The sequence below is a fragment of the Lynx rufus genome, unplaced genomic scaffold, assembly GCF_022079265.1.
Source record: "Lynx rufus isolate CCGP_SWC_20201006 ecotype Redwood Valley unplaced genomic scaffold, mLynRuf1.p SCAF_5, whole genome shotgun sequence".
Classification (NCBI taxonomy): Eukaryota; Metazoa; Chordata; class Mammalia; order Carnivora; family Felidae; genus Lynx; species Lynx rufus.
This window is the reverse complement of record NW_025814867.1, coordinates 26,398,537-26,421,699: the sequence shown is the minus strand read 5'-3', so window position 1 is coordinate 26,421,699 and position 23,163 is coordinate 26,398,537. Positions and strand designations below refer to the sequence as shown.

Sequence of the window (23,163 nt, the reverse complement as noted above, 5' to 3'; positions counted from 1 at the left end):
GCCCCAGAGGAGACCGAGCCAAATACATTAACTGATAAGAGCTTTTCATGTGAGACAAATCCACAGGTGACTTAAGTCCCCAGTCCGTGACCCATTCCAACTTCTCACCACTGGGCCCCCATTTGAGCCTTTTCCCAAACAACTTACGGCAGTTTTCTTGTATTAAGTCAATGATTTCACAAGATTGCTAGAAAGATGGAAAAAGAGAGAAAAGTAAAAGGTATTTAATGTGAAGCATATTCCTTCTTAACCCCAGGACTTAGAAATGTTATATGTGTGTTATCAGTGCCTTTCTGAAGCTTTTTAAGGTATAATCGAAAACCAAAAAATTGTTACAGCACATGAAACTATCCAGAAGTTATACTTCTAGACACAGCAGATATTTAAAATCATTTAAAATATATTTTATATACAACACAGTGCTTGTATTATTAGAGATAGGTAAATAAGGGGAATTCTTTATTTTTTTATCTGCCTCACAAAGCAGTGGAATCAAATCTGATTTTGAAGAAGTTTCAATCCAGAAATCTTGGCATAAAAGGCAAAGAAATGCCTTCAATTCTTGGATCTCTATGTCAGCAATTCTTGGAACAGTTCATTAGAATAACTGCCAAGACACGGGCCCCTCACACCTCCCCTAGAATTCTGCTGTATTCCTTTGATCTCTCCCCTCTGTTCTGTTCATCCCTTGACCCCATTACTTCTTGATTCTCATTCCCACTTCCTTCCCCCACAAAGTAGTATTTTTGTACTTGTGAGATAAAAAGCCATCATAGCTTCTGAGATTGTTTTCATGTGTGTCACGAGACACGAAGACCTGTACTATACTATATGTTGGCTTATAAATACTTTATAAGCAACTTTTAAACTTTACAACAAGGCATATAGCACAGGGGTAGTAGTCTCAAAGTCTTTCCTTCCACCTGCAGTACTCAAAAACACCAAATTCCTTCCACAATTTAAAATATTATCCGACTCTTTTCACTGATGTGATTCTAACATCTCTGAGTAAAGTTTATAGATCAACTTAAAGTACTAAAATAATTTACAAGAGGAGAAACTAAAGAATCTTCATATATTTCTATTTTGTGAAAATGGAAAGCTTTGTATGCTAAAAAGGATAAGGTTTAGAATTAAAATGTTCACGCACCATCACATCTACCAAACCTTTGGCGCCCTTGATGCCCTGGAAAGAACAGATATGAGTTTAAAATGCAAGATTCTGAGGTACAACATATTATTCTCCAGAGTTGGCAAGAGATTCTGAGAAAGCTACCACAGTATAGCCCACTTTCTGCCCTTTACTCCTGGCCCTGAAATTCTGACTCCTTAAGGAAGAAAGTTGGAGTGTCTAGGAGGTGTGGCCCAGACCTCAGAATCCAGGATATCCAGGATTATGGTACATAAGGACCTTTAGAAGATCAGGTCATCTTGTGACCAAGCCACAGTATAGGATCCAATTCAGAAAAAGACCTTTCAAGATCTCAGGACCGTTCATAGACAATTGTAAAGCAGACCTCAGTCATTCCCTATCCCTTCTCCTCAGGCTACTCACTGACACCCCATCTCTGCTCTTGTGCTGCATAAGTCATCCCTGGAAACCCTCAGAACAGATAAGCCTTACTGCAGCTACTCTGGGAGTCGAAGGACCCTTGCTTCTATTTAGATTCTACAAGGTAGTAACTTGTCATCTCGGGCAGATAACTATAATCTTCTCAGCCTTTGTTTGCTCAACTGTAAATGGCCATGTCCAGTCCTTCTGCTTCTAAGATTTTTGATTCTATGACTTTGTTGCTGCTCTACAGTGAATGGTAAATGCAGTGAAACCACCAGGTTCAACCCAGGACTCACTCACTACACCATCCCTCACGAAACGACAGCCTAGCCTCATAGGATAAGGCGTGGCACAAAGTGACAATAGCCCCAAAGTCTTTCCTTTCATACCAGATGAACTCCCAGGCAATTTTTAAAATATTTGTGGACCAGCAACATTGTTAGTTAAGATTGTATAAATGTCATATTTTGTTAGGATTTCCTTCTAGTGTTTGCATAATGTTGTTACTCGCCTTGTTTGCATTGATAAACTCACTGTCCAGTGAGTTTTATGTATTATGTATTTAGACATGTTTATAAATCTCCAGCCACTCTAATATCTTCCCCATGTTCAGGTAAAAAATATATACCGAATAAATATACTGTATCAGTTGATGTCCTCTAAAGCAAATCTGGCCCATTCCCTATATACATCCTCTAGTGCATCCTAAATGTTCATTTCTTCATTAAGATAGCTCTTTGCAAATTCTCATTTACTTTTACCCAGGGGTTGAAAATAGAGGGGCGCCTGGGTGGCGCAGTCAGTTAAGCGTCCGACTTCAGCCAGGTCACGATCTCGCGGTCCGTGAGTTCGAGCCCCGCGTCGGGCTCTGGGCTGATGGCTCAGGGCCTGGAGCCTGTTTCCGATTCTGTGTCTCCCTCTCTCTCTGCCCCTCCCCCGCTCATGCTCTGTCTCTCTCTGTCCCAAAAATAAATAAACGTTGAAAAAAAATTAAAAAAAAAAAAAAGAAAATAGAAAGAAGAGTCAATGTTACCACTGGTCCTGGAGGGCCTTGGTCACCTGGAGTTCCAATAAGTCCAGGAAATCCAGCATTACCCTAAAAATAGCCAAACCAAAGGAATAAGCTTCTCCTCTTGAATACAACTTGATTAAAACCATCAGACCCATTTTAAGATACCAAGCTGTCATTATTTCTAAGGTCCCATGAGTCTGCTATGGACCAGTTAGTTTATGAACTGTATCAATGGAGTGAGACACCAAGACTAGAAAAGGAGGGAGCTCATTATGGGAGCCATCTAAATTCCCCCCTACATACCTAATCCAAGCCAACATGCTGACATACATACAGACACACAATTGAGTCCAAATTGACTCAATACTCAGTTGAGATTCCAGGTCGTATAATTAAAAGAATGCAGGAAATACACATTGAGGGCCTGGCAACAAGAGAAAGGAAAACTTCTTTCACCACCTTCTGGTCTTTGGAGTCTGAAAAAAGGTATGAGCTGACCTTAGCTCGCTGCTCGTCTTACAGGTATTTGAACCGACACAGCATTACCCGCATGTAATTGATGCTTTATCTTTTTTTATTTGAAACCAGAGAGATAAGTTTAGCTGAGCAGGGCAATATTAGCCAGCAGCAAACCAAGTTAGACATAGATCAAATTTTTCTTTATGTCCTTGCCAATGTGTGAAAATACCAATTATTGAGTGCTTAGATAATAAATATTCTCTTCCCTCTCTTCTGCACTGAACATTACTCGTGTCCTTTTCCCAAAAGCCTTGCTCTCTAATGTCTATCAGCTAAACACTACCAGGGTTTTAGATATCCACAAGATTACTCTTTCTGAATAGAGCCACCAGTGATAGCAGCCTTTCAATATTGAGTCTTTACATCCTGAAGGAATGGATTTTTAATGGTAGACTCTACAAAGCACAGTGAAAACATGGCTCAAAGTCCACCAGGATGGCAGCCATATTCTTGAGATTCTAGTCCTAAATTAACAAAGAAAAATTTAAGGCTTGGAAGAATCTTGAAGAAACATCAGTGTTTACTCTGCAGCTAAAACAATGCCCTTCTGAATGATATCTAGACTTCACACAGATATTGATATTGTGTAACTGAAACTCCAACTTAGATTTTCTGTTATTATGGTTTGATGAGCCGCATTTGCATTTATAAGGTAAGTGAGAGTGGTATTAAGTGGGAGAGTGGGGTAACCCAAGGGAGGTGTGGAATATGCACTGACTTAGGGGGACAATGGCCTTCCTGCTAAGAAGTCCATTAAGTCAATAGAAATCTGCTCCTGTGAGCAGTGTCATGTGGGCCTCTACAGATCTTGGGAAATTCCTTTGGTTCTTACCCTCCTCCCTCTGACTCCCTTCGCCCCCTTCTCTCCTCGGTGGCCCGGGTCACCATCTTCTCCCTTAATAGAATCAAAAGCAGAGAGTTGAGTGTAAAGAAAAATAAGTACAAACAAATGACACATGCTGCATACCAGATGCCAGACCCCAAAAGATAGCTTCTTACTTGTGCACCAGGAGAGCCAGGAAATCCAGGTTCACCCTAATGTCAGAAAAGAGATAAGGTCTTGTTTACTGTCATGTGATTAAGTCTTTCTTTCACATTCCTCCGAGAAAAAGAATAAATTATAATTTTGAGAAAACAGACTCAAAACAGGTGCCAGGAAAAACAACTAGAGCAACAGTTGTTATCTTGAACTACTCCCAAGTGGCCATATTTTATTTTTATAATTCAAAGTGAAACAACTTGCAAATGACTTTTACAAATTCTTCCACTTCCTTGATATATTATGTAATGGAACTTCCTTCTTAAACAATTTTATCTGTTGGTCTAAATATCCAGAGGTCTGACTCAATGGAAACCAAAGGAAAGGGGACCAAACAGACTGGTGGGAAGCAGGTGCCCATTGTCAGATCAAAGGCACACTACAAAGCAACTGTTCATTCAACAAATATTTATTTAGCACCTATATGCCAACCACTTTTCTAAGCACTGGGAATTCAGCACTGAACAGAACAAAGACCCTGCTATCATGGAACTTAACTGCTAGTAAGGAAGAAAAGTATGTCAGGGAGAGAGAAATGCTATTCCAGAAAGGAGATTAAAGAATAAAGAATGATATGGATGGGGTTAGGAAGAGGGTCATTATTTTACATGAGGTGGTTGGACAAAGCTTTTTGGTAAAGGTGGCATTTGGGCCAAGACCAGCATAAATCAAGAAAGCCAGCCAAACAGGTATCTGGGAAAAGAGCATTCCGAGCAGAGGGAAGAGTGTATGAAGAATCCTGAGGCAAGAATATGAACCTGTGTTGTGTTTGAGGAACACTGAAGCAGAATAGGGGGAGGGGAGGAGGCGGAGATAATGTCAGAGAGTTCACAGAGGGGCCAGATTATATAGAATCCTGTAGGCCATGTTAACAGTGGGGTTAATTCTGAATGACATCAGGAGGCACAGCTGGACTTTGAGTGATCTAACGATGCATTTAAAAGATGGCTCTGGGGGCACCTGACTGGCTCAGTCAGTATAGCATGTGACTCTTGATCTTGGGGTTGCAAGTTCAAGTCCTATGTTGGGTGTAGAGTTTACTTGAAAATAAAATATTTAAAATACAAAATAAAATAAAATAAAATAAAATAAAATAAAATAAAATAAAATAAAATAAAATAAAATAAAATAAAATAAAATAAAATAAAATAAAATAAAATAAAATAAAATAAAATAAATAAAAAAAATAAAAAAAATAAAAAAAATAAAAAAAATAAAATAAAATAAAATAAAATAAAATAAAATAAAATAAAATAAAATAAAATAGGGCTCTGGCTGCTACATGGAGGACTAACTAGATGAGGCAAGAGTAGAAGCAGGGAGAACATTTAGGTGGCCACTGCAGTAATCCAGGTGGAAATCATGCTGGCTTGGCCCAGAGGATGTGGTGGTGGTGAGAGGTGATGAGAGGCTGCACATATTTGGAGGGTAGACTCGCCATTATTTGTTGATGGATTAAATATAGGGGGTGAGAGACAGACATTTGTTAAAGATGGGGAAATGTCTGCCCTGAGCAACTGGCAGGAGGGAGGCTCCACTCCCTGAGATGGGGAAGGCTGGAGGAGAGACAGGTTGTCAGGGCAATTGTTGTGGCTGACCAGATGTTTGATGAAATTAAAGGATCGGTGTTAATTCTTTGGTTGATAATGTATTGTTGTTATTTTATTTTATTAGTTTTTTGAGTATGCTGCACACCTAATGTGGGGCACAACACGGAGCTTGAACTCATGGCCCTGAGATCAAGACCTGAGCTGAGATCAAGGGTCAGACGCTTGACAGACTGAGCCACCCAGATGCCCCTGTGGTTATGTTTTTAAAGAATTTTTTAGAGATGCAACTTGAAATATTTACTCATGGAATATATGATATCTGGGATTTGTTTCAAAATAATTGGGAGAAAGATATATGTGTGGTGGAATACATAAAAAACAACATTAAATTGGTCGAGGTTTTTTATTCTTTGAGCTAGGTGATGGGTACATGGGGATAGGTGTCATTATATTAGTCTCTCCACTTATACACGTGTTTGAATTTTTCCAGAATCAAAGGTTAACAAACAAAAGAAGAAGAAGGAAGGAGGAGGAGGAGGCTGTTTGGGGACATGCCAATTTTAAGGTGGAAACATATTTAGAGTTTAAGAGTATGGTCCAAGCTGGAGAAATAAGCTGGAGATCACAGGATAAATGATACTTGATGCTATGTAACTGGATAAGGTCACCTGAGAAGTGAGTAAAGAGGGAAGTAAGGGAAGTAGAAAGATAGATCCCTGAGTTTTCTAATATTTAGAGGTCAAGAACATTCCAAAGAAACTGAGAAAGAGCAGTCAGCAAAAAACAAGTGAGTGGGCTGGTCTGGACGATGAGAGAGGAAAGGTTTCAAGAATAAGCTCCTGATCCCCTTTGTCAAATTCTGCTGAGACGTGGAGTATGACGTGGGCAGAGAAGTGACCAATGGATTCAGCACCGTGGGTTTCACCTTGACTAAAGGTGTTTAGTCGTTGCGCGGGCAGAGCCGAGGGGTGAAGGCTCAATTGTCACCAGTTAGAGAGAAACAGAGGAAAGAAAGTGGAGTTTCTCAACCTCGGCACTACTAACATTTTCGACCTGACCATTCTTCTTCGTTGCGAGGGGCTGTCCTGTGTTTTGTAGGATGAAAAATAGTATCTCTGGTCTCTACTCACTAGGTGCCATTTGCATCCCCTCCCCTGGCGTGACAACCAGAACATCTCCTACAGGGTAAAATCACTCCTGGGTGAGAACCACAGATCTAGACCTACTCTTTCAAAGAATTTTGCTAGAGAGAAAAGGGACAATGGTATTGTGTAGTTAAATGAGTGTTGTCGTTTTTTTATTGTCTGTTTGCTTGTGGGAGGGGTGATATTCCCACTTCTTTGTATACTGACAGGAATGATCTGTGGAGAGGGAAAAACATTACAGAAGGGAATTGCAGAAGGGAAAGGACCCAGGAAGGAAGCAAAAGGGGAACAGAGTGCAGCCCATGAGAGAAGAGATCAGTCTTAGACAAGGGCATGGACTCTTATCCACAGCAGGAGGAGGGAAGGCAGGGTACAGAGGCTGGCCTACGTAGTGGCAGATGTACGTAGAGGTTCTCTGCTCACTGCTCCCATTTAATTAATGAAACAAGAAGCACAATCACCTGCTGAAAACGTGGGAGAGAAAGCAGATCTTGGAAGTCTGAGGAGAGGGGAGTAGGGATGAATCAAGTGATTCAGAGAGGAAAATGAACAGAGAAGGGAATGGTAGCCAGCTGGCCAAGCAGCAATAGGGCTATTTAAAGTGAGGCCATGAAGCCTTGCCAGGAAAAACCCATGCAGTGTGGACTGAATCCACGGTGTTAGCCATACCACAATAAGCATAGGCTGCTTTGGATGTAGTACCAGGGCTGGTATGTGGCTTAAAACGTGAACATTTGAGGGGGGGCGCCTGGGTGGCTCAGCCAGTTAATCACCTGACTCTTAATCTCGGCCCGGGTCATAATCTCACGGCTCGTGACATCGAGCCCCATATCCAGCCCTGCGCTGACAGCGTGGAGCCGGCTTGGGATTCTCTCTCTCTCCCTCTGCGCCCTCCCTGCTCGTGCGCACTCTCTCTGTCTGTCAAAATAAATAAAATAAACTTTGAAAAACTGGATATTTGAATTCTACCCAGAATTCCCCTGCTATGCAAACTCTCCCCTAGAGAAGAAAGACTTAATTTGCCAGGGTGGAGCTCCGATGGGCTAGCTTCTACACTCAGCTCTGTCTCTAAGCAGCTGTGTGACCATTGGCAAATCACTCCATTTCTCCACGTCTCAATTTTCGTATCTATAAATCAAAAAGGCTGAACTAGATGATCACCAAGGCACCCATGGTTCGTCATTGCGCAGATATTTACTAAGAGCCTACTATGTTTTGGGCATGTATACGCATTAATTATACTAAGGGCAATATCCTGATCAATAAAATGGCAACAGTGTCATCCAGGGAAACAAGACAATTGCAAGGTTAAGTAGCTGGGCACCACTAAACATCCTAGTGATTTCTTAAGTTGTGAAGCAATAAATGGTAACTCGCAGACTGAAGCACTCAGAATAACTGTGGCAATTGACGTTTGATTTGTTCAACAGTCTTCACGTGATTTCCGTTCTTAAAAACCTGTCAGTAACCCATTAACTACATGTTAAAATACCATACCCTTATGAGAGTAGAAATATTCAAATATACTTACTGAGTACCTACTCTGTGCCAGGCTCATTCCAGCAATACGAAATTGAATAAGGTGCAATCGACTGTCAAATTCACAAACTGGGAAGTAGCCAGATATGTAGGGATACACCTCAATATAACCTCAATAGAAAGGGGCTACTATAGAAACATGACCAATGTGCGTGAGGAACACAGAGTATAGGACAACCAAATCTTTCCATGGGGGAGTCCAAGAAGGGTTCCACAAGGAAAAGTTGATACGTGAGTTGATCTGAGAAAATGTGTGAAAAAAGTCCAAAGGAGGGAGGTGTGTAAGGACATGCCTAAATAGAGTCAAGAGTGTTTGCAAAGACAGGAAATTAGGGAAGTACCTGGCTGGGGTGGAAATATCTGGCATAGGTGGAAGATGAGGAAAGGAGTTCAAGTTTTAAATAAGGCAGTAACAAAATCAGCTTTTATTTTTTAAGGAGGGAACTCTGGCAGCTATAACATGTCATAAGCAGCATTTAGAAACCATTTCTGGCATACCACTTGGATAATAAAGACTTATTCTAGTAAAATTAAAAACAAATCACCGTAGTAGTCAGTTCAGAATACCCTGTAAGATAACCCTCACCTTTTTTCCTTTTCTTCCCGGATGTCCATATCCATCTGGACCAGTAAGACCCTAAGAAAATGACACAAGATGAATGGTAGAGTCATCTAGATCAATACTGGTTGACAATATTATCTGAACCCTTGGATTCATCAGCAGTGCAAGGAAGTGGAGAAGGCAGAGGGGCTTGGTGGAGGCTTATACTGTATTATAGGATAAATCCTCGGCTACCTTTATAGGATAAGGAGAGGATAAGGATTTAAAACTTGAAAAGTATTTTTTTTTCAATTTTAACTTCTTCTTTAGCAAGATTCTGTACCTCACCAAAATGATGCCACAGATGTAGGGAGCCACATCACCGTACAAAATCCCTCTTGGGCTAAATTTCCTTTCTTTGCAGGGTAAAGTAACAAAGGAAGAAGCTCTAGAATTTGGCAAATCTCTAGAGATAAATGCAGACTTACGGAGGAAAAGACTGGGATGGAGGCAATAGAGTTTAGTGAATAAGTGCATAGGACGTATACCCAGACAGACTTGAGTTTTCATTCCACTTCCAACACTGGTTGGAAGCAAGTTATTCTGGGGGGGTGGGGGGGCGGTGGAGGTGATGATGGCAATGGTGGTGATCTTGGTCATGATGACGGTGTTCGTGGCGGAGGCAGTGATAGTGGAAGCAGAGGTGATGGTGATGACAACAATTATGAATATGTTAATGACACTACTGGGATCTTAGCATCCGTACATATACACAGTGAGCTTCCTATGACAAGGGGTAAATTCAGAACCTTTTAGGTGCACCTTGCTGAATGGACAAAAACTGCACTTAAACCAAGCAGTCAACTGAGGAGAACAATTTTAAGTTTTAAGCCACAAAGATCACTCCTATGGCCTAAGGGGGAAAAGCCTGAAACATTAGAAAAATGAAAAAGAATAAGATAAAGAAGATTGCCAAAGATGAATTGTTTGGGGACAAGAAAGATGCAAATGAGGTTCATTTGCTGTTCCTCCGTTTTCTCTCTGCTGAAGGACACACACAGCCTCGGGCACCTACAAATTTCAGAGATCCAAACCGCCTATCTTGGAGATAACCGCTTCTGACATTCCTGAAATGACACCTTCCAGAAAGGCATTGCTCCCCAGCTTCGTCCGTCCCAAGGAGAGACCGGTAGAAACAACCTTTGCGTTATTTTAAACCAGGAAATTTTAATAAAGTGAAACAGCATTAACTTCATCACCCGAACTGAGAGTAGATGCAGAACACTACTTATCCCATATTCCTTTTGACAGTAATCTTGTTCTATTTTCTCCCCCTTGCACATTTAATTTTAAGCTTTTTGGCCTGCTTTTTTCTTCTCCCCTTGCTAACAAATGCAATTTCAATGTTGAGTGCAAAACAATGGCAGGGTGTTCCCACTGTTGATGAAAGAAATCTCAAACATAGGAGCTGCAGGAGAGACAACATTTCTCCCTATCATAAAGCTCATTCCAATAAAATGATGAATTGAAAATAGTCATAAAATAACTAACGGGCTCTCATGTTCAGAGGGATGGCTAAGGTCTAAATGCAGAGCCCTGTCTCTGGGAGCATTATCTGTTCAAGTAAACCTTTGATGATCCTTGGTCTCCAAAGGTTATTCCTATGTTCTGGGTAATTGAGGCCATGCACTTAAAAGTTTGCAAGTCTGATTGCCTGTCTTATTTGTTTCCCTGGAAAAATTGTTTCATTGAACACATCTGTATTCCAAAAAATCTCAAATGCTTAGAAAACATCTTTGTCAAACAGACGAGGCTCACTGGCATATCCCTCTTCCACAACATGTGAGGAGGCAAAATAAATCCCAAGACATCTTTACGTTCTTTATTTATGGGAGGAGTTTGAGAACTTTTGACTCTTTAGGGTCACAACAGCTCTGGCGATCGTATCATATTTGTACCCCAAAATTCATCAGGAATATTCGAACTTTGTGTGAAACAAGAACAAATAATAAACAAGAAATTCAGCTGAGAGTCCAAAACAGAGAAGCCAGACTTACAGGTTGCCCTCTGAGTCCTTGTTGACCCCGTGGGCCTGTGGCTCCTGTGTCACCAAGATCTCCCTTTTGTAACAAAAGGTAAACATGACGTTAATTTTTTCCTATGAGTTCATGCAGTTTTATGTCATTTTCCTTAGAGAGTTTACAGTCACCCTTATTCAGGTCCCGTTGCCAACACCATACAGTCTAAGGCGAGTATCTTCCTCTAGACTTTGTTACACAGAGATTACTAACAAATATAGTGGAGATTTGGGCACCGAAAATTAGTGAAATGAGGTATATGGCATCCTTGACAGAATTTTATATTTTTTCTGGCTTTTTCTAGGTGTGAATGTAAGAATCTATGTTTGTAGAGAACCCATACACTTATCTATTTATTGATATGTCTTTGCCTACTGATATAGGTGGCCATCTATCTATCTTTCTATACGTCAGTCTATATGTCTTTCCTTCTCTGTATCCACTGTCCAACTATAAGGTATAGTCAACACCATCACCAATGATATCAAAAACTCACACTGGAAATGATCACATATAGAGAGATTCACATGAGAATACCCAAGTTACAAGAAAAAAAAAACAAAAAAAGATGTGTTCTCTGACATTTACCTTCATTCCTGTTGGTCCCGCTTTCCCTTTTGAACCAACTGTCCCTGGAGGCCCAGGAATCCCCTACAACAAGACCACAACCAAAATCACCTCAAGGGCCACAAAGTTAACTCCCTGACTCTCTTGTTATTATCGAAATTGTCTGGAACTGGTAATATACTCATAAATCACCTTTAGTGTTTTATACAATTAATTGTATCCTTCAACATACAAAATGCTTCATATACACATTTAAAGTCTGGGCTGGTGGTGGGGTGGGGGAGAAGGAGGGAGGCGTTCTGTGTAAGAGGCCACATCTACCAAGCTCTGAGCACTGGAGCGATGATCTGGCTACTAGAGGGAAAAACGCCGTTTGATTAAGAGATCAGGAAGACAAACACCTAGACTTTCACCTGCTCCAAACAGAAAATACTATCAAATGAGAATGAAAATAATACAATCGGTACAAGGCTAGACTTTTTCTGATCGAGAGTCAATACGAACAGAACTAGGGCATAGGCCATCCTGGAGCTGCTATTTTGAATCTCCAGATCGAGACGCTTATCCCTAACTTAAACCATGCTGCTCAGAATTTAAGCTATGTCAAATGCTCCCATCATCAGGAAGCCACTCCTAAGCATCTGTCTCAATGTGGTCTGACGCTTCTATGAACCACTGGGAGACTGGGTCAGGAGTAGAAGGGGCACTAGAAAGAACAAGTTGGAAGCCAATTCCACCATGTACCATCCCCATGACAAATCATTTTTAATCCCTTTGAGCCTCGGTTTCCTTATCTATAAAATTAGGATAGTAACACTTCTTTTTATGCTTGTGAGGATCATATTGGCCGTTTATACCTCTGTACAGCTCTATTCTTCCTCGCACTATAGGTAAGTCATGATCAGTTTGTGTTAAACACCCTTGGGGCTCTAACCCAATCTCACTGATCACCATATTCCCACAATTTACCAGAATAGAAGGCGGTACAGCCAGTGATCAAGTTAGCTATTTCTAGAAACCCCTGATACCTACCAATTCCAGAACAAACAGTGTAGCTTTATGTTATTTATCCAGGAACACCCAGGTGTATGAATTGGCCACTGTTAATATGCAACTCTGCTGTAGTTTTTCGTTTTTCAAACGTACCTTAGCACCCAGTAAGCCTTTTGGTCCAGAATTTCCTGGTTGTCCTTGCCTTCCTCTTGGTCCCTGGTTCAAAGATGACATTAGAAGTCAATCAGTGTTTATGGTCTATTTCCCATGTAACCACAAAGTCGCCTTGGTCACCGACGGGAGCACAAATCAAGGTGCTCTGACCCATCACTATCACATGTATCACACTTGATTCAGCAGCATCAGCACCAAAGCAACCCAGACTCACTCCATCTGAAGCACTGGATATGAGCCTTCAGCATCCATATTTGTGACCACCTCTGCAGTTGAATCTGATGAGCCCTAAAATCTCAGAACATTGCTTTTATATCTTAATACACCCAACTAGTTTTAAATCCTAAAAGGGGAATGAAAGGGGCTGCTGGGATATTGATCTCCTTTGAAAATTCAACCTTCTCTGTATACACACAAGGGCACATTTTGATTTTTTCAAGAACCAATAGTACCTTTAAGAAGCCTAATCGCACTGGACACATTGCTGGGGAGTTACCCATTTTCTCCCCAATCTATTTTATTGTACTGATTTCAACACTAATTTTTCTCCAGCTTTTCTGAAAAAAATGCTTTCCTATTAAAAGCATTGATCATGGCCTCTATACTCCTGGGTGAGGTATTGTAGTCATCTATTTAAACACAGCATCATACCCACATCCCAGTGGGAAGTGAAATTAAGGAGACGTTTTATTGATTATCTTGCTCATGGTTCACAAAACAACATGTTCCCCTTGCGTTCAGCAGTAGGATAGAATGAATATAAAAGAGAAAGCCAGGACACAACACTGGCGGGGGGTCCAAATTTGAATTAAGCCAGCGATCAAAATGAAGGCAAAAATAAATCTCTAGGTTGTTTTCCCCTATGTTCAGACACTTTTCTATCATAAAATAAATACAATCCCTAATTACACTTTGATTACCCATTTCTTCCTTTAGTACCTTTGTCAAGTCGAAAAACAACAGAAACCTTTCAAAGTTATCACCTGACACTCATAGAGTTTTTAAGGTTATGGAGAATGATTCAATGTGTGAGTAAAATGTGTTGTTTTCAAGTTCTTCCACTTGAAACTTGGGAACAATTTGGCTTTTAAAAGAAAGATGTAGAACATGTTCCAGAAGGGTTTACAGAATGCCAGATTTGGGTTATGCTTAGAAGATTCCAAAAGAACTGGACGGGGAAATTTAAATTTCCAGTTATCACTGAATCCTTTACAACACCCTGCTTGAGGGCAAGACTCTTCCTGGCCTTAACGTCCTTCCTGAAGTTCCCACGCCTATTGGCAAAGTGACTTACGTATTACAGATACTCAATAAACACTTTGCTGATTTTTTTATGCCAAACTGAATAAAATTTTAATGAATTAAGTACTGTTTGAGTAAGTTCAATATGGTTTCAAAGGCAGTAATTAAGAGCACAGATTTGATAACTAGACTGCTTAAGTTTGAATCCCATCTTTATCATCTACTAACTGTGGGAGCTTGGCTACTTTACCTTACTTCTCTATCCCCCCTCCACTTCTCTCTGTAAAATAGGGATAATAACCCCCCCCCATTAAAGGATTAAATGGGTTAATACAAGTGCTTAAGGCCATATTTAAGACATCGTAAGAATTCATAAATATTGCTATTAGGGTTCAACCTGCCCAGGAGAGAGATACACAATTTGCTTGGGAAAGGCCCTGGAAAAGAGGTATCCAAGGCCATTCTGATATATGTTAAATCCCCATCCAAGTATCTAAGTTATAATTTCAAACAAATATCCTTTAGCACTAAAATCAACTTCACTGATACAACCTGTGGGCCTGAGTATCCAAGCTCTCCCGGGTAACCCCGTTCACCGGATTCTCCACGCATACCCTGTTAAAACGAACAAAACTTAGTGAGTTCACCAGGCACCCTTAGGGTTCCTATTGAAGGCAGGCTTCCCTGCAATATGTCATTTGACAGCCACAAGAGAAAGATAAGAAAGATCTGATTGTCTGTGCTCAGTTCTCTTAGGATATGGAATGTGAGAAGATATGGGGGGAGGGGGCTCCACTTATGTTGCAAAGCCAGATTTTTTTCCAGGCTTTGCATGACTCTTTCCAATGTCTTAGCTTAGTGATAGAAGCAAAAACACCTTGTTTAAACAACTCAAGCTCCCATTTGACATAATAACGGGTTCCTCAAAGGCCATCCATTCCTTTTAAGGGATATGGGCTAAGTATTCACTGGTGTTAAGGACTCTTATCCCATGTGAAGGAACTCAGAATGTTGAACACAGCAACAAGCGTGACATTCTGGGGGAAGGCACATGAGGCACAAAGAGAAAGGGCAGAAACCTGACTTTAAAACCCTACGGGTTCTTGTGTGGCGCCTGGGTGGCTCAGTTGGTTAAGCATCTGACTTTGGCTCAGGTCATGATCTCACAGTTTGTGGGTTTAAGCCCTGTGTCGGGCTCTGTGCTGACAGCTCAGAGCCTGGAACCTGCTTCCGATTCTGTCTCCCTCTCTCTCTGCTCCTCCCGTGCTCATGCTCTGTCTCTGTCTCAAAAATAAATAAAACATTAAAAAATTTTTTTTCTCAACCCTATAGGTTCTTGAAACAAAACCAAAAATAAACCCTATAGATTCTTACAGGATTAAGCTGGCTCTCTGGGCAAAGGGTGAGCCCTTAACATGATTCGTCTAATAACTGACTTCATTTCTCCCTCGTATTAAAAGTTTCACTTCTACAGAGAAGATACATTTTCTAAGATTGAAGATAATACCCATTTTGTGAATTATTCTGCCTTCTTTTTCATGTTGCTCATGTGTCGGAAAGGCTACTAATTATTCATAGATTTGCAAAGAGAAAAAACCTTAAACTGAGAATTAATTACTGTGTAGGTCAATTCCTTGTGCTTCTTAAGTTTTTTAAACTGTTCAGGTAAATGGGAAGCACTCCTTTTTTTTTAAGTTTTTTTCTTAAATGTGTATTTATTTATTTTTGATAGAGCATGTGAATGCACATGAACAGGGGAGAAGCAGAGACAGAGGGAGACAGAGAGTTCCAAGCAGGCCCTGCGGTCAGCACAGAGCCCAACATGGGGTTTGAACTCACGAACTGTGAGCCAAAACCAAGGGTCTGATGCTTAACTGATTGAGGCACCCAGGCATCCTGGGAAACACTTGTCTTAATCATTATCATTATCTTATTCTGCCCTTTAACAGTTGACTTCTAGATTTATGAACATAGCTAAGTTTTAAAAGGACTGTAGCTAGAAATTTTGAAATAGGTTGTGAAAATCTTTGCACATCACATTAGTGACATTCAGAGTGCAACATCCTGAAAACAACTTGGTTCTATATAGCCAAGTTCAAACTCTTGTTACACCTCCACGCTTGTACATTTATATTAAGGGAATAATTTCAGCAAAGCAAAAGCAAGAACAAAACAAAAAAAAACCTGTAATACAGTTTTTCTTTTCATCACTAACCACAATATCTAACAAAACAGAAATTATCTAAATGCTTAACATAAGAATAGTTTAGCAAATAGTTGTTCTTCTACAGAGTATGCTATAATATATTTAAATGATAATAGGATGATTTGGAAACAGAAAAGCAGACTGTAACATAATATATCCATTATAATAACTCCTACTATCTATCTCTTACAGGAAACACACAAACATGAAAATAATTGCAGGAAGCTAGTGAGCTTACACTTTAAAAATGATATTCCTTTTTTAAATTTTTTTTAACATTTATTTTTTATTGAGAGACAGAGAGAGACAGATCATGAGCATGGGAGGGGCAGAGAGAGGAGGAGACACAGAATACGAAGCAGGCTTCAGGCTCTGAGCTGCCAGCACAGAACCCGATGTGGGGCTTGAACTCACAAAACCGCAAGATCATGACCTAAGTCAAAGTCAGACGCTTAACCGACTGAGCCACTCAGGCACCCCTAAAAATGATATTCTTAATTAAAGTTTCCCCTTATTGCCAAAATAATCTATGCATTGACTTGTCTGCCATAATACAATATTTTCCATAAACAAAATCTTATTTAAATTTTCAACGTATTATACATCTTGTAGATGTCAGCATATCTAATTTTATAGACAGTAATGAGCCATATTTTCCCCAGATCCAAGGGATGCTGTAATCTGGAATTCAGCACCCTTGGAAACTATAATCTTCCAACACTACTTGCTAATCGTTAGCAAGTCACAGCCTCAAAAACATAAATGAATCTATGTGACCAATGTTCCAACACTAGGTTAACTAGCAAACTACTGACATGTTAGATAAGTCCGCTTCAATATGATTTTATCTCTTATTGAAAAAATCAAAGCTTGAATAGGAAAAAGAGCAGACAACTACAGGGATTCATCAAGATTACAATGTGTTAAATGGAGAGGTCTCCTATTAAAGACAGTAGTTTGCACACATTTTTCTCTGCTCCCAGAATGAGCGGTTACTGTTCCACAATCTTTCCCAATAAGAAAACAGAGCAGAGGCCCAAGCAGCAATCGGTCTGAATCAGAGCAGGAGGTCAGAAGGCCAGAAAGGAGAAATCCAAGAGAAATAAACCTCACATGTTTGAACATACTAGGAGGTTACTGGTTTTGTCAAAGAGCTTTATAATTAGCGGGCAAAGTTAATTTACAAGCAAATGAGGGGAAAGAGTACCTCAGAGAAAATAAGAGTTATATAGCTGCAAATAATATTTACCTAGCAATTGTATGAACAATGAACTGTCTTGACCAAAAGTGGAGAAAGTAAGTATCTCGCAAGGATGAGTTGTGGGAAGTGTAAGAAGGAGATGGATAGGTTAAGAAAAATCTTTATCCCCCCCTAGCAAGAAATCAATAGAACAACATCCCAAACTGAAAACCAAGAAATACCAAAGTAACCATGCTGTTTAGAGAAATGGCAATAATACCAGAAGGACTTAGCCCGCAGTGAGTTGCTCCTGAAGAGCTGGGAAGAATGGACAGGGAGATAATGCAATCTGACTTCAAATGTATGCACAGGCTTCACTCTGATTTAAATTAAATTTAAAATAGCACAGGAGATGGGGGCGGGGGAGCACATAGGTGACCTGGTTGGTTAAGGTGTAACTCTTGATTTCCACTCAGGTCATGATCTCACAGTCACGAGATCAAGCACCGTGTTGGGCTCTGTGCTGACAGCGTGAAACCTACTTGGGACTCTCTCTCTCTCCCCCACCCCTCTCTCTGTCTCTCAAAATAAACCTTAAAAAAAACCCACAGGGGATGAAGTGACATAGGGAAAGAAAAATAACCATGACCCAGCTGAACAGAGAACCCACTGTTAATGGATATTTAGATAAACGATATGTAGTGTCACAAAAGAATTAAATGATTCAAAAGTAGGAAATTCCTTCCACTGCCTAGAGCCACTTAATTTCTCCAAAACAGTCTATTTCTTTCTGCCTTTTGGGGATAAAAACAGTAAGATAAAATGATAGTTCCAGACATTATTTATTTCATAAGTATTAAAACCAAATTAACAGGAAATATCTATTTAAGAACTTATTTCAAATCCTAACATTTTATGAGAAAAAAACATTTCACTTGGTGTCAACAAAACTTGTTTGGATTTTTGAGACTTGAAATTTCTTAACATCCGTGCTTTTCCAACACTGTTGTTATAAAGACACAGGAGTCACATCTTCTTTGTACCTCGGAGGTCATTGCCCAACACACACACACACACACACACACACACACACACACACACACTTGGGCTCAGAGTTGACATAAATCAATCTGTGATTTTCCTCCATCACTAAATCAGGACGATGCTAGAAAAAATAATACCAGCAGAGCATGACCACACTGTATTAGAGAGAAGTCTACATAATAAACTTATTTTGTAAAAAAATTCAAAAAGGATCCTGATCTTTGGATTTGAATCCAGCTCTACCAATTATTATTAGTATGTGGCCTCTGACAAGTTTTGCTAAACCATATTTTCTCTCTTATTCATAAAAGAGAACCAATGATGCTCATAACTCTGAGGGTTGTATAAAGGTTTACAGAAGGTGATAAAAATAAGGTCTAATGCAGTGACTGATGCTAGATAATTGCTTAGTAAAATACAATTCCCCCCCAGAGATATCCCCTTATCCCACCCTCTAATCGCATCCTTCCCATTTGGATAAATGGTAAAAGCTCGATCTTTTTCCTTCATTTAGGGACCATGCAATCCCCTTAAGCACTCATAGGAAGCCCTACTTCTTTACATGGAAAAATCATTATTTCAGAGGTAAAACCATTTTTCACTAAGGTATTAGCTTCTTTTCAATCTAAATGAAATATTCCAGGTTGGAGGGGAAGCAGGGAACCATACAAACTTTGTCTTCCTCATGGAAAAGTTCCCATGAAAACCTCTCAGTGATCTTCCTGCAATCTCAGACAGCCCAGCCAGCACTCCTCTTGACCTCAGAGAGAACTCTTTAAAGTAGCCATACGTGCAGAACGTAAAGCAAGTCTTTGCAGAAAGCACTGACCTCCAGCCCTGGCACACCGCGTCTTCCTCTTGACCCCTAAGAACAGAAGGGAGGCAAAGATCTTAGAGAAAGAAACAACCCAATTTTCATCCCAGCCTACCTCACTCTTCCACAAAAGCAGGTGAAATTCAACCCAAGAGTGGTTATAGTTACCTGAGGGCCAACATTTCCAGGTTCCCCCTGAGGTCCGTCAAAACTAGACCTTCCCTGAAAAGGAATAAGTAAAGGGAATATAAGTTTCAATGTCTACATCCTTCTGGATTTACTCTTCAGACATGGGCTCTCTAATACAGAAGCCACTAGCTACATGTGGCTATTAATTTTAAATTCATTAAAATTAAATTAAAATTTTAGCTTCTCAGTTATACTCGGCACATTTCAAGTGTCCAGTAACTACACGTGGCCAGTGGCTACCATATCAGCACAGATATAAAATATTTGATCTCAAAAAGTTCTGTGGGTCAGCACTTCTCTAGAAGCAAATGGATTAATTCTGGTGTTCTAAAATATCCGCACTGTAGGCATCCTCCCCCAAAGATTGTTCATGTGACAACTCTTCAGGGTTCATCGTGCTGCGACAGTAGTCATACACGTTCCCCCAATGAGCTATGCTTAATATTTGAAAAATACTGGGATTTCCCTTTCTACCCATCCTATAGGTACAGAGCGGCAGACAGAACCAGAAGGTAGATGAACGTGTCTCTGCACATGTGGAGCGATCAGTATGCACAGATGATGATGGAGGGAGAGGTTTTACACACAGTCACGATGAGGAAGCTTTGTGCTGCTCTCACTTCTTTAAGCCCAGAAGCGGGAAAATAAATGGTGTCCAGAGAAAAAAAATGAGTCCATCTTTCAGGAGAAACAGAAACTACCTTGGATGCCAAGGAGGGACATTTTAGATACTCAGTAAAGTCCCATGCTAACTCAGTAAGAACACAGAAACAGGGTAAGAATGTGAAATACAGAAATAAAAGCATTTGTGCAAAGCTGTGCTTCCAACAGTTACTTATGATAGATTAGATTCGAAAACAATATAAATATTCCACAACATGGAAGGAAGTGTTGATTAAATTATGGTAGGACCGCTTATTGAAATAGTATGCAACAATTACAAATTACGTTTATCAAAAGTTTATAAAGGAGAAAAAATGTGTTATAACATTCTTTTCAAGTATATTAAATTTGCTGAAAGAATAATTTATCCCAAATACGGAGAAAGATAAAATGACAGTTCCTCATTTCTTTATATTGTACTAGAACATTTTTTAATAAGCCAATGGGATCCTTATTTGACTTTCTCAGGGAAAGTAATTGCATCACCAAGTTAGGAAAGTTCTGTAAACTTACTTTTTTTTCTTGGTTACTGGAACTATTCATTTTTTTCTTTACATTTTACATCCTGTATTCCCAAATATCTATAGTGTTACTTTTACTGTAAAATTTTTTTTTTAATACAGTAGGCTGTATGAGAAAGGAGGCTTTAGACAAGGCACTCTCACAACTGGTCTAGATATAAAAAAGATTCTTTCTTAAAACATTTATCATTTTCTCACTTCAATAGTAGACAGTTTTTTGCAGCCAGCGTAGCAAAGGAGTCATTTGGGCAGATGTTGGAATCATTGGGTAAAAGACTGTCGGGAAACAAGAAATTTACAATCTGAGTATCACTACCAGATTACTTGATCATTACAAAGAGGGAAAAAGTGTGTTTACAATGGCTAAGTCTCGTGAACAGCATCTGAATCAAGTGACCAAATTAATGTACCAGTAATGAGACAGCCAGACATAGTTTCTCTCCTGGTGACTGAGAAGGCTACAGCCTTACTTAATCTCCTGAAAAAAAATATTTAAACTGAATCTTATCATGAGGAAACAATCAGACAAATCCTAACTGAGGGATGTTTGGCAAAATAACTGGTCAGGAATGCCCATGTCACGGAAACAAAGGACTGGACAACAGCTGTGACTGAGGGATACTACTGAGGCAAGACAACTAAATATACCACACAGTCCTTGATCAGCGCTCAGATCTTAGGCATCAGCATGTGTTTTGCACTGAGCCTTTACAGAAGCAGCCCGCACCCCAAGCAGCGAGAGGCTCCGTCCGCCAAGCTCCTTCCCTGGGGACCACACTCAGCATCTCAGCATCCAGCCACCATAGCTTTGAACTCTGGGAGCATCCCTGCATCTCAATTTATTTGCTCATCCCTTAGCAAGATGTGTCCTAAGGTATCAGAGAAGCCTAGAAGAGGTTATTTTGGGGGGTCTTGGAACACTCAAATATGTTTCCATATAAATTAATGGTAATTGTTTCTTCGCTGACTCCATTTCCGCTTCTGATTGGTTTCAGAGGAACTCTCTGCTTTCGCGCCGCCAAGGAAACTTGTACCGAGGAAAGATTGCCCCCTAGAGGTCTATCTTCTAATGACACTTACCAACCTAGAATTTCAGCATTCCCAGCTATAGGCTTGTATAATTTGTGAGAGTGACTTCTATTACCCAAGTCTATTCAAAGAATATTTAGCACCCTTCTTTGAGCTCGGAATGGGAGTAGAAACCATGTGGAACACAAGTTCACTGTTACATGGCACCACCTCAGAGGGTTCCAATTTTTGTTTGCACACACAATTCAGGGATCTAATGTTCTAAGTTAACCCTCAGCTGAAGTCAGTGATGGAGACCTCTGAAACCTGAGAGCATGAGACTTTCCCCATGGCTGGGGTGCTGTGATGCACACGGTACTTGACAGTTTGTATAGAGGCCTGAGTTCTTTCCAGCTGTAAAACCATGAGCAAACCATGGAATCAAAGCTCAATTTATATGCCTTCCTTCCCATGACGCCCATTAACTCATGGGAACTTTGAAATGGTTTTTCTAACCTTCCCACCTTATAGATGAGGGAACTGGGACCCAGATGGGTTAAGGGTTGCTTCTCTTTACTCAATTCTATAACTGATTGGCTATTCACAGGGCTCTCCAATCTCAACTCACCCAAGAGAACCCTCTCAATGGAGTTTGTCCAAAATAACTGTAATTCACAACAGGATGAGAAATTCTTGCAGCAGGGAGTTACAGTTTTCTCCCATAGCTACATAATAATGATCTTGTTACAAACTGGATTTTACACAGGACCTGGCCATCTACAAAATGGATGCAACCGAGTCACAATTCAGGGAAAAGAATCAACATCCTAAGGCTTTGTCAAAGGAGGCAAACTGGAGTTCAAAGGAAATAGAGGTTGCTTTACAGTTATAAACATTTTGCTGTGCAGACCTTGTTTCTGGAAATTTGGAATGACAAGATGTGAGGACTGAGGCGCTTGGGGTAGTCATCTTTCAGTCATGCATTTTAATAACCAGGACATCAAAAAAAATCTAAAGATGGCTTCCAATCAGCAGCATTTGCGAAGCGAACAAGTCTTTTTCCTTTGGTGCTACCTTCTGTCATAACACTTCCAGTTTTCAAAACCAGATAAGGAGCTTATCTCTAAAACTGGCTACTACTCGATTCACATCAGTCAACAATGGCAGTGGTGGAAAGCAAGTCAACAGTGTAATGTCCTGACCGTCTTTTGAATCAAGGCATCATGATGACCTTGGAGAATTTTTAAACTGCAAAGATCTTAGGCATCACGGAGCCTGATGCTTTCACTTTCGAGGTGAAGAAACCAAGCACAAAAGACATAAAGTAACCTGTATTGCTAGTGTTGTGGGAAATGAGATTTTTTTCAAGATAAAGAGAAACCACAAGACAAGGATGCAAGAATATAAGGATATAACTGGGGATTAGCATTCGGAGCTCTTGTCTCCATGGGCAGTGGAGTCCCAGAGGTTTGCTCCCTAGTTTTCAGTGCTGATACAACCAGAGTGCTCTAGCCTTCCTCACCAACTAGAATTTCCAGCCGCCCCCCACACCCGCCCCAGCCCCACCTCCACCCCACCCCCCAT

At 40.2% G+C, this 23,163-nt stretch overlaps 1 protein-coding gene across 1 annotated transcript in view; it reads right to left on the bottom strand.

Moving 5' to 3' along the window:
* Window positions 1–23,163, bottom strand: part of LOC124526037 (collagen alpha-4(VI) chain-like) — a 102,492-nt gene that overhangs the window by 35,079 nt on the left and 44,250 nt on the right. Inside the window, exons 18-29 of the mRNA XM_047098733.1 lie at window positions 19,367–19,420; window positions 19,214–19,249; window positions 14,507–14,569; window positions 12,692–12,754; window positions 11,567–11,629; window positions 10,958–11,020; window positions 8,946–8,996; window positions 4,086–4,121; window positions 3,919–3,981; window positions 2,589–2,651; window positions 1,151–1,186; window positions 148–187 (exon numbers count right to left, since the gene is read on the bottom strand). Coding sequence (XP_046954689.1) covers window positions 148–187; window positions 1,151–1,186; window positions 2,589–2,651; window positions 3,919–3,981; window positions 4,086–4,121; window positions 8,946–8,996; window positions 10,958–11,020; window positions 11,567–11,629; window positions 12,692–12,754; window positions 14,507–14,569; window positions 19,214–19,249; window positions 19,367–19,420 — 631 coding nt within the window. The remainder of the gene's footprint in view (window positions 1–147; window positions 188–1,150; window positions 1,187–2,588; window positions 2,652–3,918; window positions 3,982–4,085; window positions 4,122–8,945; window positions 8,997–10,957; window positions 11,021–11,566; window positions 11,630–12,691; window positions 12,755–14,506; window positions 14,570–19,213; window positions 19,250–19,366; window positions 19,421–23,163) is intronic.